Source organism: Tuber melanosporum, assembly GCF_000151645.1.
Source record: "Tuber melanosporum whole genome shotgun sequence assembly, scaffold_246, strain Mel28".
Taxonomy (NCBI): domain Eukaryota; kingdom Fungi; phylum Ascomycota; class Pezizomycetes; order Pezizales; family Tuberaceae; genus Tuber; species Tuber melanosporum.
In genome coordinates, this window is record NW_003298915.1 from 38587 (window position 1) to 55491 (window position 16905).

Consider the following 16905-nt stretch of genomic DNA (forward strand, 5'->3'; position numbering starts at 1 on the left):
ATTGCGAAAAAAAAATATATAAAAAAATACCAGTTTGATGAGATCCAATACCCCCCCCCCCCCCCGTTGAGTGAGGGCTGATATCGTTGAGGGGGTACTCGAGTATCGACGTGGGTGACGGGACAGCAAGGATTAAGAAATCCACGCCAATACCTAGATTTTTTAATCCTTGTGTGTCCCGTCTCCTAAATCTATCGCTGGGTACAAGTAAAGATAGGGGGCACCGGTTACCCGGACCGGAAAAAAAAAAAAAAAAAAAAAAAAAACCGAAATCTCGAAAGGGCGAGGGTTGGATAAGAATTATAGCAACAACACACACCCTTTAGACTAGTCCAACCGGATAGGAGGATGTGGACAGTTGTGAAAGGAGAACTACCGGTAGTTCTGCTGCAAGGTTCCATGGCCGAGTAACACCACGGTCGCTCTAATAACAATGGGAAGAAGAACACTTTTTTTGTCAACCCCTTTAACCGGTCGTTTAATAGTGGATAACTTAACATGTAACGGTATGTTGCAAAGATGCCCACATGAGGAATCCTTGGCGCCAAGGATCTGCACTCACACTGTTGCCCCTCCCTCCCCTCGACGGGGACTTGCATTAAAATGTTTGGATAACCGGGACTCTGCGAAAATAGGCGGGTAAATTAAACAAGTGTAGTTTCTACAGTACTCGAGTTCAGTACAGTACTCGTATTGGGCTACTGCTATCTACACCTACGGTACTCGTACAGTACGGGTACTGTGCTCTGCCGGTCGGCAAGCCATTGTGCGATTGGGATACCATAGGAGTGACTCGCCCGGGCCTAAGGAGGCGGCGGCAAGCTCCGTTTTTTTTCCCATCAACGGGGTCTTACTGTGGCAGCTATCCGCTCCACCTATCATCACATTGGCGAAGAATAAATCGACTTGGCTACGATGCCGACAGAACAGCACTTTCCATGACTTACAAACACCCCATACTGTACTGTACTCATCACAGAAAAATAAAATATAAAAAAATAGATGGATCCAATCATAATCCTCTCCTCACATAATATATATATATAACACAAACAATACGGTAACTAAACAGCATCAATCCCTCCCCCCTCCCCCGCCAATACCTCCCTCTCTAACAGCACCTCGCCCACCTCCCTCAGCAAACCGCGAAGCCGGCTCTCCAGCTCCTCCCTCCTGAGAACGTTCTCCTGCAGTCGCTCCATCTCCGCTTTGTACTTCTCCATGGCGTGCAGTTCCGCCCACTTCTGTCTCCGCTCTTCCACCGCGTGCTGTCGCTCGGTGGGATTGGCCGTGCCGGATGGCTTGCTTAGCGGTTGGAGGGCGGTCAGGCGTGCGGTTGTGGCGGCGAAATAATTGTTGAGCAGGTGCAGCTCCGACTGCGCGTATGAGCGCAGGGAAGTTAGCGAGCTTTCGCTGTTGGAGATTGTTCCCAGGAGGGACACGTAGTGGTGCAGTGCTGGGGCGTTTGGAGGGTGCAGGAGGTGTTTCTGTTGACCGGGCTGCGAGGTCTAGTTAGTCGGGTGAGCGAGACGGGGAGGAGGAGGGAGTACCGTACCATTTTTTCCGTACTAAGAGGGTGGTTTGCTTCGAATATAAAGGGACCGGCCTTTCCAGAAGAGAATAAAGAAGGGAAGATTAAGATTTAAAAACTTTTTTGGTGGTGAAAGGGGTCTCTCTCTCTTCATTGATATATACTCCACCATTCTTGGCAATAGGAGATGTGTTCGTAGTTTCGAAGCAGATCCGAGACGTTTCGAGCATTGAAAAACACCCCCTCAGGGGGTAACACCTGGGTAAGGATGTTTGTGCCAGGATGGAGCTCAGGTCCGACAACACTTCTTACGAGTAGTCATTTAGCGCCCCGGTTTTGGAACGGTTAACCGAGGGAATACCGGTAGCCTATCATAATTGTGTCTTACAGTATTGGAAAGGTGGGATTCGTGATTACCAGGGAAGTCGGTCTACTTCGGGGGGCCACGGTCGGTGAGGCCGTGTGATATTGCCGACATTATGGGTGAGAGTATTATATCATAGATAGGGGCTTTCAAGTCAGGAGATTCAATCTTCTTCCTCATATTGCCCAAATCATTAAGCCGTTATCCCACTTTCTCTCTTCCGAGCTCTCATCATCATCCGAGTCTTCACCAAGACTGCTTAGTTTCCTAGTGCCCGAGCAAGTGGCCATCACCACGCCCCCTGGATGAATCGCAACACCGCTGACTACATCGTCATGAGCTTTCCACTCAAACCCCTTCTCGCCCTTCCCACCCGTCCCCCAGACGCTAACCATCCCACCAATCCCACCAGATACCACTTCCCCCTCGAGCGAATACGCGATATCAACCCCTATCCTCTGATTTGTCTGCGCCATCCTCCCCTCAAGGCTCTCCACCTTCTCGCCAGCAACGCGAACATCGTAAACGGATATCACGTCACTCTTCCTCTCAACAACATGTAGATACCTCCCACATTTACTCCATAACAATTGCGTAATACCACCGCCCTCGCCATCAACCGTGAACACGCCGATGGTGCTTCCACTCCCGCAATCATCATAGAGCCCCACCTGGCGTGAGAGCGTCCCGGCAGCAAGAACCCCATTATCGATAGCCAGAGCCGAGACAACCCCCTTCATAGTCTCACCGGTCTGCACGCTCCGTCGCGTCGGGATAGTTTTAAGATCTAGATACGGCCCCTCGCCGGGCCGCTGAAGGTCAAAGAAGGATATCTGGGAAGTGGCTCCGGCGATAAACTTGTTTGCGTCTTTGGGCGTGAAAAGCATCGACTGAGGGGAGAGGTACTTTTCGGTTTGCGGGTTGATGAGCGGGTAAGAAGCGCGGGTGTTTGATACGAGGAGGTCGTGTAGATGGATCGGGTGGTCGCGCGTGGACTTCAGGAAACAGCAGGTCGCCGGGTCGGCGAGGGACATGGAGGGGTAAATCGCGAGGCATGATACCGGTTCCGCGGACGCGGTTTGCGAGTACGGCGTTAGGGATTTCGGCGCATCGGAAGGGTCAAGAAGATCCACCGGTCTTTTTTTATTTTTTTCCACGGAAGTGTCAGCACAGAATCAAGCAAGGTGATACGAGGAGAAGTAGGAGGAATATCTTTACAGGACAAACGTGCGGAGAATGTTGTCCTCGCTGTTTGAAAGGACACATGTTCCATCCGGGGACCACTGCGCGCTCTTGAAGAGATTACTCTCATGTGGATTTCCTAGGCCTGACCATTTTTGCACGGACAATTCCCTGGCAGAGGTTTCGGCGACAGTGCAATTATAGGTTGTCCCCGTAGAAGCGACAAGTTTCGGAGGTTTTAAGAGGGACATTTGTTGTTAAGACAGGGTGGGTGTGCAATTGATGCGGCTCTTCGAAAGCTTATCACGACTCCCGCCCGAGCCCTCTACTTAACCCCAAGTTAGGCACCGATCAGGTCCAATTTCAGGAACGACACCGACACCCACTTGTCTGATTTTAGATATCAATTATTATTATTATGATAAAACAATTATTATTACAGAACCTCGTTGCAAATGAAATAGTGGGATACCAAATAATGCGGTAACCCAACTTTCAGGCCCCCAAATTGATTCTTGTTTCCATCAAAATTGTCGATATCATAGGTGTAGGATAGCTGATGTTTTTAGTATCATATTGCTTGTATTCTGCTCCTTTCGGATGTCTTATCATTCCTTCGAATATCATTAGGAAATGGGCAATGACTGTGTGATGATAGATAGGCCCTCGGTAAACCCTAGCTCTATCTTTGGAGAAGGCCTATACTGCCGTCATCTTTTCCCATTCGACCGGGGTGCTCACCGGCTTTGTTAATCTTCTTCTCCTTCTTCTCCTTCTTTCGGGGGAGAGATTTATGATACAAGATGCCAATCGTGTTGCAAAGGCTGAATATCAAGGTTCACTCTGTGAGCGCATTACCGTGCTGTGAAAGGGTTTAAAATACCATCGACTGTAGGGGTATAATAACAATATTATGTCAAATATTCGGTACTGTACAGTACTCGTACAGTACTTGTACAGGTACAAAACCATCGCATGCAATTTTTGATCCCGCCAGCACCAAGACGTAAATTTGCACCGTCAGAACGATGAATATCCATCCACTCCTAACGAGTTAAGCGAAAAAGGCTACCCTTTTTTAAGAAAGCAATTCTACCTGTAAGGGACGCTTAAAATTGTAGAAAAAATTAAAAAGAAAAAAAAATATCGAAGGTTTCCTGCAATTTTTACAATTCTTCTCGATTGAATCGTGACTAGATCAAGTGTGTTGAAAATCACATTCTTCCATCATGATTCTGTCTTGGTGTGGCAGGTGGGTGAGGTCAAAGACTGCATTGATGGAACGCGATGGTATATCAGACATACGAGTACTAGTACAGTACCGGTATACCCCTGGGATCGATGGCATTTTAAACCCTTTCTCCGTATTACTGCAGTCGGTTTAGGGAAGGATCAACCAGCATTCATATCATAGGAAAATGGTATTATTCATCGCTATCCTAATGCCTTTCAACAATCCACGTCCCCTGACCGATGGTCCCCGTTCGACTGCTACCGGTAGCTGTAGGCTCGGAGGTGGGTGCCCTCTTTCCCGCACTCAACACTACCGGTATTGGTGTTTGCACCTCTATGGTCTGGGGAACTATCGAGTCTGCCAACTGTTGATGCAGGAAGTCCGACGGGTGGAAAAGGGACTATGCATGTGATGGAAGACCACCGGAGACCTTGATAGAAGTTATTCGAAGAGAAGGAACGACAGTAGTAAGGAAGCAGGAAATGGATGGAATGCAGGAAGCATAGGATAGAGGTTCCTGGTTGATGGAAATGGATGGTTGGTTGTTTCCTTGTGGGGGGTTGCAGAGAATAGTTTCATCTTTGGTTTTGGTGGAAAGTTTCGGAAAGGAAGAGGCTCATGTGGTTATGAGGAGAATTTCCTTTGTGCTTTCTATTTATATTTGTCTTTTCCACCGATGTGGTGAGAGAAGAGTCAGGCATCGTTTTTCCTCAGATCAATATCATTGAATTTTACCGTTTACCCCCGCTGTGCACAATAGTCTCACTAAGACGAACACTCACTAGGGGTAAGTGCTGCGCGGGAAGGGCGAGGCAATCGCATCTCTTCCCTTCAAGGCGCTGTGGTATCCCTATGGCGCATATGATGCGTTGGCCGTTTACCGGCACATGATTCTGGTCTTCTGTCAGTGTACAGTACAGTACGGTATACCGCCTCTACACCATGGTCCGTTGTGAGGGATTTCGTTGTGGGAGGGGATGTGCTCTAATTCCCATCGAGGTGGCGCCGTTAACAGGATACCGGTATACTGTACGAGTAAGTGGTGGTGACATAAAACCAAGAGGATCAGGGTGGGGGATATGGGCATCTGGAGCGGGAGGGTGGATTCAACCGTGCCTGACGATGGGTATAGGAAGGTATCATACAGCACCTATGTTTTGTATGTTATAAGACACGAGTCGCTCACACCGCTAGTGTAACATACAAAACTTAGGCGCTGTACCTCCGTAGAAGATAGTTGTGTACGGCAGACGGCTTGGGATTTTTCGTTTAATGCGTTTTCTTTGGCCGTTCTAAATGATATGCCGTGTTGTGCTTGTTTGCCTCTTCAGAAGCCCCGGTTTATTTGGTAGGGGCGCAGCACCGACTATAACCAGAGGGATCACGGTTAGCCAATATCCGGACCACTTCCGCAACCCCAGCAGTCAAGCCCAAATTCTCCCTCACAAAAACCAACTCCCTCCGCACAAACAGTCCCAAGAACCTTCCAACCCTTTGGCTGAAGCCGACAAACAGAAACTGCACTTTTATTGATAGGCCCATTTGTGGCGCAACATGGTAGTATCACGGACCAGCCCGAGCGGCCTTCAGCACCAGTACCGTATTCGGCTATGATAAGCGCAACGGAGACATTCACTTTCAATCGACATTCCGCCCGGGGTCGAAAAAGCTTTTTTTTATTGTGCAGTTTCGGGTGGGTCTGCCAGATTCGCATGCGAAAAGAGTCGAGAAACACCAAAAGTCCTCAACTCGAAAACTTGCATAAACCTTTTTCAATTCCGGGGCTGGATGGCTCCGATAAGAGAGATCAGAGCCGATGTTGTGTCTTCGGCTGTATCCGTTCTTGCACTTGAGTGAGCCTGGTTGGCGTACCGGTATCCTGTGTGCGACGGCGAGTCAACACAACCCCTGGATGGCGAATGTCCCTTGCTTGCTCATCCTGGAGCGCTGTGCTCGAATAGATGTCCCCAGCTACGGCACTCGTATCATACTCGTACAATACAGTACTTGTACCGTACTGTATCGCAATGGCCTGAATTTCGGGATAGGGGAGGAAGCTGGTTCGTGATCCTCGCGCCACAAATTGGATTGCCCCTGCCAATATTAATGCCTTATTTCAAACGGTCGAATTGAGGCCTGTGTGATTCCTTCAGCCTGCGAGAAAAGGTTCTTAAAATACCATCGATTTCGGGGGTATGTGTTTAATGCACAGGTACTGTACCATGACATATTATACCATCGGTAGGGGTGGTGGAAAGAAACACGGTCCCCATGGGCGTTTTGACACTTTCTGTCCAGGAGATGTCTTGGCAGATGCCCCTGAAAAAGGGGTTCAAAAATAGAAATTTTTCTTGGTTGAATTGTGACTGGATAAAGTGTCTTGAGAAAGCTGTACTGTAATTACACGTACTTGTATTCTCTTAAAGTATCGTGAGGTCAAAGGTTCTGCCCTCTTTAGGGCAGAACATTTCCAAAACCGGCAAAGGAGGGTCTGAGTTTCGGACACGGGGACCGTCTTTATTTCCTCCACCCTACCGATGGTATGTAATGTCTCCACCCTAACAGCTGTCAATTAGCCTCGTTAGCCCGCTCTCAACCCCAAATCCATTGTCTAGAGAGATCAAATTCTTCCAATGCAGAACCAAATTCCAACAAGGTAACACGTTACCCTTGCTTCCCGGTCCAGCGAGTGCGAGAGCTGGCACCCAATTTTATACAGCGGGGTTTGATATCCAATGACCGAGATCCGTGATGGTCGGTGCCACTCGAGCCGAAGCTACTCGAGCACTGAAAGTGTCAAACAATCCATCGTCCCTGCATAGTTACTTTATAGCACGTGATGGCGATCAGGTACGCGTTTGTTGCTGTATCCCTCAGTGTCTCTGAAACAGTCGGCGATACAAGGATAAATAAATTATATTGAATGAAACAGTCAAATTCGGCCACTCTACGCCCGTCCAGGGGGGGACTTGAGTTTTGTGATTTGTTGAGAATATTGGGCTCAACGAGAGCACTGAGTCATTTGAGCACTGAAAATAAACGAAAATCCTGCTAACTGCCGTCGGATATGACCCTAGCGTCCGGTAATCTATGGAAACCGGGGGATAATACCCTAATACTGTGCTTCCGAGAGTTCCCAATCCACCTCCCCAGTATATTCCGCAAGCAAAACCCGTTCAACAATTCGTCCTCTTGAGAAGTTTGCGTCCTCCGGCCAGTACGGCAATTCCATCCTAGCGCCAGCAGTACTCCATGGTTCCTGGATTCGAGACAGTAGGAACCTCTTTTCAGTTTGCGTGGCCGAGCTTTATTTGTCCTCTCGCGTTGCCTAGAATGTCGCGACGCTAGAAAATACCGTACCGTTAAAACACAGTAACCTATCGCTGTGACCACCACAACCCCTAAGGAGCATTGACAGTTCGAGAGAGCTGAATAAAACCCCCTTCATTTCTTGGCCATCGAACATCCACTTGGCCAGGTTTAGTAATGATCTCTGAAATGCCTGTTGGCGGTCCTCCAAAGGGGTGGTTGGCCCGGGGTGCAAATCTCCACCCAAACGACGATCATCTATCATACCTTTTACCCCGCTAGTCCACCATGACTAGCGAGATGTGGTCAGGGCTTTCGCAAATGACAATGAAGTAGGACTAGGGTTGCTCACAGTCTGGCTTCCCGGAACCCTACCCCACCGAGTAGCGGGCCAGCCGTGGTCTACTTGTATGCATACCGGTATTTGTGTGATATCATACGATGGATTGACTTTGGCTGGAATTGTGCTGTCGGGTTTAGGTATTCTTGTGTCGGTATACGTTTGGCCCGAGTCCCCTGCCCTTTCCAGTGATGGCATAAAACGTGCTAACTTTCACCAATAACTTCAGTTGATCCTCCAAAGTTTGTCACCGTCCATGGATATTCTAATGCTTGCAAGCTACATTTTTCCACTCGTGCGGCTACTATGCTCCAGTCATATCCTAAGCCATAGTACTAGTAGCTTAGCCGGAGATGGTAAGTCACCCGCTCTCACTCGGGATTCCGTACTTTTCTTGTTTTACATCTCCAGGAGAGAAACCCTTCTCCCGCCCTGGGTCTAAACCCTGTCTGGGCATTGGCCTTCTTATTTCCATATGGGACCCACCTTTTCTATATGATATCGTACTTTCCCCCACATGGAACGACTGTTGTCTTCTTAATCGCCCTCGTCAACACATTCCATTTCTTCCTTCACTCGCTTTCTCACACTCATTTTCTGGGCCTTCTCAACCCACTCCAAGTTTTTCGCTCACTTCCCTCATGGGATTCCCCTCTTTACTATCCTAAATATTTTCCAAAATGCACTCCTACATTTTTATAATGCTGGCCTCGTCCGCTGCGGCGCACCAGATGATGACTTCCATGTCGGTATTGGGCCGCTCTTTCGGCGACGGCACGTGTCTCAGGGTCCCGCCAAACACTAACCCACTGGTCTCTCTCACCAATAAATCGATTGTCTGTAACGTCGGTGGCGACAGGGCTGTTGGTAGAATCTGTGATGTTGATGGTACTCCTGCTCTGTCTCCTTGCGCCCTGTTTTCACTGATCATATGTGACTAACTTTGTTGGAAAAAGCCGGCCAAGAAATTACTTTTACCTGGAGGACATGGCCGGATGGGAGCAGGAATGATCCCATTTCCGAATCCCACATGGGTCCCTGCGCTGTGTATATGAAGAAAGTTAATTCTTTCAATGATGCCATCGAAGGGAATGGGTGGTTCAAGATTTGGCATAAGGGTTATGAGAATGGAATGTTTTGTGCCGAGGAATTGAGGAGGAATGGAGGAATTATGAGTGCGACAGTGCCGAAAGATCTCGCTGCGTATGTTCGCCCTCCCGGGCGGATATTGCTGAACGCTAACAGACCGCAGCGGCGAGTACTTGATTCGCGCTGAAATGCTAGCCCTCCACCAAGCCGTGAGCATGTTGTCATCAATGAATTAGAGAATAAAGCTAACACACTTTAAAGCAAAACATCGGCGGCGCCCAATGGTACGTCACTTGCGGCCAACTGCACGTTTATTCCACCGGCGGGAATGCCCGCCCACCGACCGTTTCCATCCCTGGCCATACAACCCCTAACCATTCGGGCGTGCACTACAACCTGTGGGCACAGCCGCTCTCACTCCCGTACCGCATACCCGGTCCGGAACCGTACGTGCCCTCATCTGCCGGTGGCGGCCGGCGCGCCGGCTCTGTCCGCCCACCGCAGCTTTGCCCTGTCTCGAACGCAAACTGGTGCGCACGCCCCGTGCCCGGATTCTCCGACGAGGCAGGATGTTACCGCAGTTCGGGCGACTGCTGGGCACAGGTTCAGACTTGTTACCGGGAGGCCCCTGCAACAGGGAATAAGGGGTGCAAGGAGTGGGAGAATATTTGCGAGGGGTATAATGTTTACTGTGCGAAATGTGGAGCTGAGCGGAGTTGTAATGGGGGGTTTCCGGGGAAGAGGAGAGTGAGGAGACATTCTTCTGTCGGCGAGGGCAAGTTTTGAAGGAGCGGGGTGTGCCATCCAGCTGGTGTGTAGGCGTAGTAATGCCGAGAATGAAAGGTTCCTAATCTTACTGTATCACCTTTAAGCACTAGCCCACATTCCGGAGTGAAACAAAATTACCCTGACAACAGCCATGTTGAAAGTCTCGCGATGATGCAGAGCGGAGTTTGCAATCCTATTATTTGGGGTTGGCTTCCCAAAACCTAAAAAACTTGAGAGCTAGATGAACACTTACGGTTGGCCATTTGACAATAGAAATCGGGCGAGGGGCGCCGACATTCCGAGAATGAGAATGGTCCTCGGAAGGAGCACAATCGTTTGCGACACACTGTTTTGCTTGAGAACGAAACCTTCATGCCCGTGGGTGCGGATGAGTTTCTACGACTATGCTAGGTATGTTATCACAGCGATCTGCTCATTTAAGCTTGGGGTTCCCCCCTAATTTGCAGCAACTTATTCTGGTCTAATATTCTGAACCAGTATGTCATCAGGTTTAGGTTAGCGCTTGCATTAGAAAAGCGCTATATTAACGGAGAGAAGGGTAAAAGTTGTTGGATGGATGGAGATTGATTGATCAATAATAAACAAAAGAGGGGGGATAGTGATGGGCCACCAACACTTCGGGGTGATAACACGATATTGTGTGGTGGGTTGGACTTGGATAATTGATCAGGACCTGGTCATCCGCCCCACTAGGTTATCATACCGGTATGGCTCCGGAAAGCTACACTCCTTAGTCAATCATACCAGTTTTCCTGCGGAAAGTGTGATCGCCTGCCTGCTGTCATTTCCCATCCTCATAAGCTTGGGTGATAATCACTCCCAACGCAAAGTTACTAGTGTCAGTTTCGAGTTTTATCAACTGTCCTGAATCGAAATGTGCTAGGCCTCTTATTTTACAATAGAGGTTGCTGACAAATATATTGCATACCTGACACTGAGGGTCTATGCCTACTTTAGTTTGTCAATTATAATGCCGCTATTACTCTAAGCAGTGTTCGCAGGCGGCTAGGCAGGCCCGCATATAGCCTGCAGATATACAACCTGGCAAGCCCAGGCCAATGTGAAACCGACCTGGGCTTCGTAGGCCAGGACCTTTGAAAGCCTGCTGGTTTCATAGATACTTGGCGGCACGGCCCGGCTTTGGGCATCTACCATCGGTCTAGTAAAAATTTTGTTAGTGTGTGGTAGACATCTGAAGATGCCCGCAGATATCTGGAGATGCCTGAAGTTCTATATAGGTATTCGCTAATATCCATGCATAATCTGAAGATATCTGCAGTCGGCTCAGCTCCGGGATATGCGAATTGAAATCAAAAAAGGAATATTCCCACACTCCCCAGCTAATACATTTATCATAGTGGCAGTTTATTCTCGAGTACAGATGACATTTGAAGCGGTACTCCTGTATTTGCGCAGTATTTGGTGTACTCGGTTTGAGGTGCACTGAGAACTTCAAACCCCCCCAGTAGGAACGAAGTTCTATCCAAGATCTATACAATAGCAGCTGTAGCACCTCAAGCGAATGTCAGGGGATTTACATATGTGGTGTAGCTGTCCGTCCGAGATCTTCAGCACAGTGTTCCCTCCTGTCGGTGGCGCCCTGCACTAAACCATGCCAGGATCGGTCACAGACCAGTCTGTATAAAAAGATAGCATAATAATATTATTGTTATAGTGGGACTCAGATAGGATGGATACGTGTTTTGCGAAGATAAAGTTCCACCATATTTGGGAATTGGAGCAAAATTACCCTTGCTATAGTTCTTCTGTAAAGTTTCCTCAGTGGGAAGTCTTTGATGCTGCTCGTTTGCAGAAGAACACACTCCACCGATCGTGCTATAGTTCAAACAAAAGCTTCAAAGTATTTTGTTACTTTGTTCTTGGTGTTTAGTTTTTCTATTCACGGCCGAGGTTTTCGCCGTTCAGCAGTTGCTGTTTAGCGGATCAGCCAAAAAGCGATTCACCTTGTATCACTCGGTTTTGACCAGTCCGACCGATGCTGGTCCAGTCAGTTCCATCAACCACAACTCTCCAGTCGGTCTACTTTGCCCATCGGACTAGACCTGATTTTGACATTTCACTAGTCCAGTCCAGTCCTCCGCAGACCAATCAGAACCCTAGTTCTTTTACGGGTAAGAAACGATTTGTTGCTCAACTGGATTAATTGATCATAACTGAGTCAGTCAAATAATAGATATTCACTTAGTGAGGGGGGGGGGGCGGTTCGAGAGCTGTGTGGGGAATAGTATAGAGTGTCTTGATGAAGAACTGAACAAGGGTTGTGTAGATGCGAGGATAGTGGTGGCATATTGGACGGACATTTTTGGCTCCTCACCGCCTGTTTCCCCTACTGCAAAGACGCAACAACCCTCGCCCAAATACGGTAACAAGTGAGGGTCTGCCAATTTTCACATGAGCACCCCTAACCTTCCTCACATATGATATATCAACTGCTCGGACGCCTCAAATTTTGACTAGAGGTTGCTTTGGAGACGACGGTTTGTTTTCGTGCGCACTGACAAATGAGCCGTTGCATTACGGTTTTTTTAGAAATGGACTTTTTTAACCTTTACTTTCCGTATTCTTGATATAACTTTTGCTTATTATGGTTATCTAGCCACTCTATGAACTCGAATTATTTACTTTCTCCACCAGCATGGGAATAATATTTGAGTTCAGAAATCGAAACCTTGAACAAAAGTCAGAGCTTTCATAACAATGGGAACAGACTAAGCCTTCTGCCTTTGTTGGATCTCATTAACTGGTCTTCGCAACTGTTTTAACCTGTGAAACTAGACCTGCCCATACGTGATGCATGGATTTTGATTGAGTTGGGGGTCTGGTCAAGATGCTTGGTATAATAATTCCCTGATATGGGTCCTTTTTTTTGTACCGCCTGTGAGAAGTCGATAATCAACTGGGTCAAATTTCCTGCAAACGTGGGAGCCACTGCAAAGTTGATAAATATCGAATACTAAGCTTCATTTTTCCCGGAATTACTTGGTGAGTTATTACCTTCACAGTACCCTATTTTGGCAATGATGTCCGATGGACCACCGTGTTCTTCACATACGATCCGAGAGCCGCCCTTGCCCTCCTACTTCTACAACCCACGATGTCCCTCCATATGTTACTTACTTGAGCGAGCACATCAGTTCGATATTAAAATAGAGAACCACTATTCTCTTCCTGGTAATGCACGCAGCACTGCCAGTAGGAAGATGGGCGAACACAACAGCTTAGTTCATGGGGGCACGGGGCTGCCTTCGGTATCGACTATTTTCTCCTGTCTCAATCTGTCCTAGATATGGCTTCTGCTGCCCTCCGGCTTTCATCAAGTTCTCAAATCTCAAACTGCACTCGCATCACGTTCTTGGTTCTTGGTCACCACAGCGCCTGGCCCTCGGTGTGAAGCAAGTATTTAAGAACCTATGCATGGCTAATAAACAACTGCTTCCCAGGTTCCTTCGAACCCTGATGACCTTCACACAGGGGGAACAAGGGGAACGACGACTGGCCAGACAGCTGGAGATGAAAAACGACGCCTACTACCAAACAGCGAGATGGTAACACGATTGGATGGCGAAGTACGAACCGGGAATAACTAACAACTATTCACAACCACGATCCATTGGCGAAACAGCGAAACGGCAACACAAACCAAACTAATTTGCGTTTCTTAGCTCAAATTAGGATTCCGGTGACCAGCGCATGACTTTGGGCAGTGACCCTAAGCGGCCAGTCGGTCCGGCTTTGAGTACAGCCGGACAGTGGGAAAGCGGCTTTTCCAAACCAAAGCCGGGCCCGGCCTGGGTCACCGGCAGGCCGATGTTTCAAGGGATCGCTTGTTTTTCATTACTAATAAATATTTTATTATTCAACAGGATTAATTTTTTTTACCAACCACTCAATTAATACATATTCACCGAAGCTAGTTAGAGAGTTGTGTGAAGAATGGTATAGAGTGTCTTGAGGTTCGACAGCATATTTGTGTATCATGGTTGTTCATCGGTGGACAACATAGATTTGGGTTAAGCGAGATATAGCGCTGAGCGCATGTTGCTACTATTATCCTATTCCGAGTGATTTAAAATGGCCTACAGGCCGTCAACAGATATCTTCAGATTACCTGAGCACAGGGAAGGCTTTCCCTGGGTATCTGGCGGCTTTGACCTGTGTTGCGGCAAGACTCGACCTGGCGGTTGCCTGGACGCCGCCGGGCTTTGGCGGCCACAGAGAATTTCGACCGGACTGACCAAGGCTTTTCAAAACCAAGGCCGGACTGGCCGGACTGCCGACCCGCGGTCTGGACCATGGTCTGGACTAGCTGCTTGTGATTACCGACTTTGTGAGAAAGGTGGCGGGGTTCGCTGCCTCGACCAACATTGTCGCACCCCCACACTCTCGCCCTCCCACAAGGCACAACTACTATAAGCTGCAAATGGTAATGACTCGAGTAAATCTTGGCCCCATGGTACCACCACGTCCAGCCCGTCACCAGCAACCTTCCGGTTATTATTCATACCATCAAAAACTTCCCACTAGTATTCTTATCATTATCTCTGTTATCGCAAAAGGATATGCAGTTCGATCGCGTGCTTTGTTGAAGACATTTCCACACTCGACCGAACGATAGTTTCCTAAGCTGGTAATATCAGCTCGGTCAGGTTATGACAGACATTATCCATCAACCCTGGCCACTCTATTCTTGGGTAGTGGGGATATCAGCATAGTTGTTTCAATAACAATTGTGGGCATTTGGGCTTCCTTGACAGCGGTGGTCGATAATACTGTGAGGCACTCTACTCTCTCCCTCTCGACTGTATGCTACACCTCGACCATCTCTGGTCAAGGTTCCGAATGGTCCGCGGAAGGCTGGACTGGGCCGCTAATCTGGTCGGAAGTCGAGTCTACTCTAATGGTAAAAACTAGACCCACTTGGACGGTCAGGATTATGGGACTGAGTAGGCTAGGACTGGTCTGACCAGGCCTGGCAAGAAATAGGATATATAACGCCCATTGACCGATTGAGCATTCTATTTTGCTTTTTGCTGTTTTTATCACAGTATATTACGTTCAAATCAAAATTTTTATGATTAAACCCCTTGTTTCCGTGGGTTATACTGCAGATTCTGGGGAGAGTCAGAATGGAAATAGTGCCTCGTTTAGATTAGGGGCAGTGGAGATGGTTTCACAAGTATCTCTTTTTCCGGAGCATTAGGTGAGTGATATTACATGACTACGCAACACATTATAAAGACAGGTCTGGGATCAGTCCAGACCAGACCGGATCACCCGAATTAGTCAAGTCCAGTCACTGACTCGACCAGGACCAGAAAGTCTGGTCCTGCCTCCAAGACCTAACCGGTCGGAATATTTGGAACCCTGTCGCTGGTGCCCCCACCTTGTTCAATACCTCCACCCCCTTCACACGTAGGATACAATGATGAACGCGCTTTCCCGGTCATAAACAAAACGGGAGAAAACCGAATCTGACGTGCGTCATGGGGGGAACGCTTAGAGCGGGTGGACGAGAACGGCGTGTAGTGCCGTGTTTTCCACCAGTACATACTCACGGATGGGTCCGATATGGGACCTCATACTGGAGTGCTACAACACTGGCTAACCTGTGTTGTGGACATTGGAGGTGGAGGATGACTAGTACTCGTGTATACTTCTTCGAACGGACAGAGCAAGATACCCTGTCCAGGCGCCGATCCGGATCCCCCCCCGCGATACGCAGTGCGAGTTAGCTTTCATTGCTGTCGAATGTCAAAAAGGCCGGTGTCACGGCGGAGTAAAATATTGTAGGAACCTTTTCCCTGCATAGTAATTCTACACTACCTGGAGATTGTTTCCTGGCTCCATTGTCCCGTCGTTTCGATCTCAATGGCTTCGTGCCACACCATTAGCTGATACAGCCTAGTGCGCGGGGGATGCGAAACGTTTCACGAGCGGTGAAAGTTATCCTATTAGAGAGATCTAGATTAGATATGTGTTATGAGAATCATTCAACACTCCCGAGTATTGTTTTTCTTCTTCTTTCGATTAGTAGTATGATACAATTCATAATAGAAAGGCTAGAGAATGCTCCCCAGGACCTCCAGCTATAGCCCCCTCCATACTATCACAGTTGAGCCCAGTATGGCCACCGCGCCAGCAATTACCAGAACCCGATTCATCCATTCTTACCCAACCCTCGACAACAGTCTTGGAAGTAGTTGCCACACCACAGTTGCGCCAGTTAGAGCCCTAGATATGGCGGATCCAATGGCGGAAACTTGGGTCTTGTGCAGGTAAGTTGCTGATAGCGTGACTTTGAAAGTGGATAAGGCAAAGGTGGCAGGCAAAATAATGAAGATTTCTTGCAATATAATGTCGCCAACGGTATGTAACTTGTAGGGTAACAGGGAAATCCGGGATAGCAGTAAGAGTTTACTGAGTATGTATACTATCTAAAAACCGTGCGGAGGTGGACACTGGTAAACACCTTGGCGGGCGCGGGTTAAAATAGTTCCTACGAAGGTTATCAGAGTTTGCAAACACATAACCCAACTCATTCGAAATCTCAATATTTCAATCGATTCGGAATAGTAGATTCTGCATTCACGATAGGACTGGATCGGATTGTGAGTGAGAGCTGTATCCGTATAAGGCCATGTCGGTAACAAGGATAATAATCGTCATTGGAGCTACAAACCAGGTCTAGAAGGGGTTACCATGCTATAGCCAGTATGTTGGATGGACAATATTAGTTTTGAATGGAAGCAAAACAAAGAAATCTTCATCGCAATATTATTGGCAAGTCCCAGAAGCTACATTCTCAATAGAGGGTCATGTGGATTCTCGATGAGATTCGATCTCTCACCAGTCAGCGCAGGAGTTGCTTGCCACAAATTCTATCGTGGTAGGAATTTCGCTCATTGGATCAAAATGCATATCGGCCATAATCTCGATAGTAATCTGGTAGGATGAAGTGTGTTGAAGGACCGCTTGCTTCAAGTTGTTTGTTGGGGTGCTGATACTTCCTCTTAGTGGTCGGCTCAAGAATTACATTCTGCATGGTA

The 16905-nt window shown here is 48.0% G+C and overlaps 1 protein-coding gene across 1 annotated transcript; it reads right to left on the reverse strand.

Moving 5' to 3' along the window:
* Positions 1–2071: 2071 nt before the first annotated feature.
* Positions 2072–3328, reverse strand: GSTUM_00001117001 (uncharacterized protein; the record flags this gene model as incomplete). Its single annotated transcript, XM_002838371.1, has 2 exons — positions 2072–3032; positions 3114–3328. The coding sequence occupies 2 exons, from the start codon at positions 3326–3328 to the stop codon at positions 2072–2074; spliced, it is 1176 nt and encodes a 391-aa protein (XP_002838417.1).
* Positions 3329–16905: the final 13577 nt, after the last annotated feature.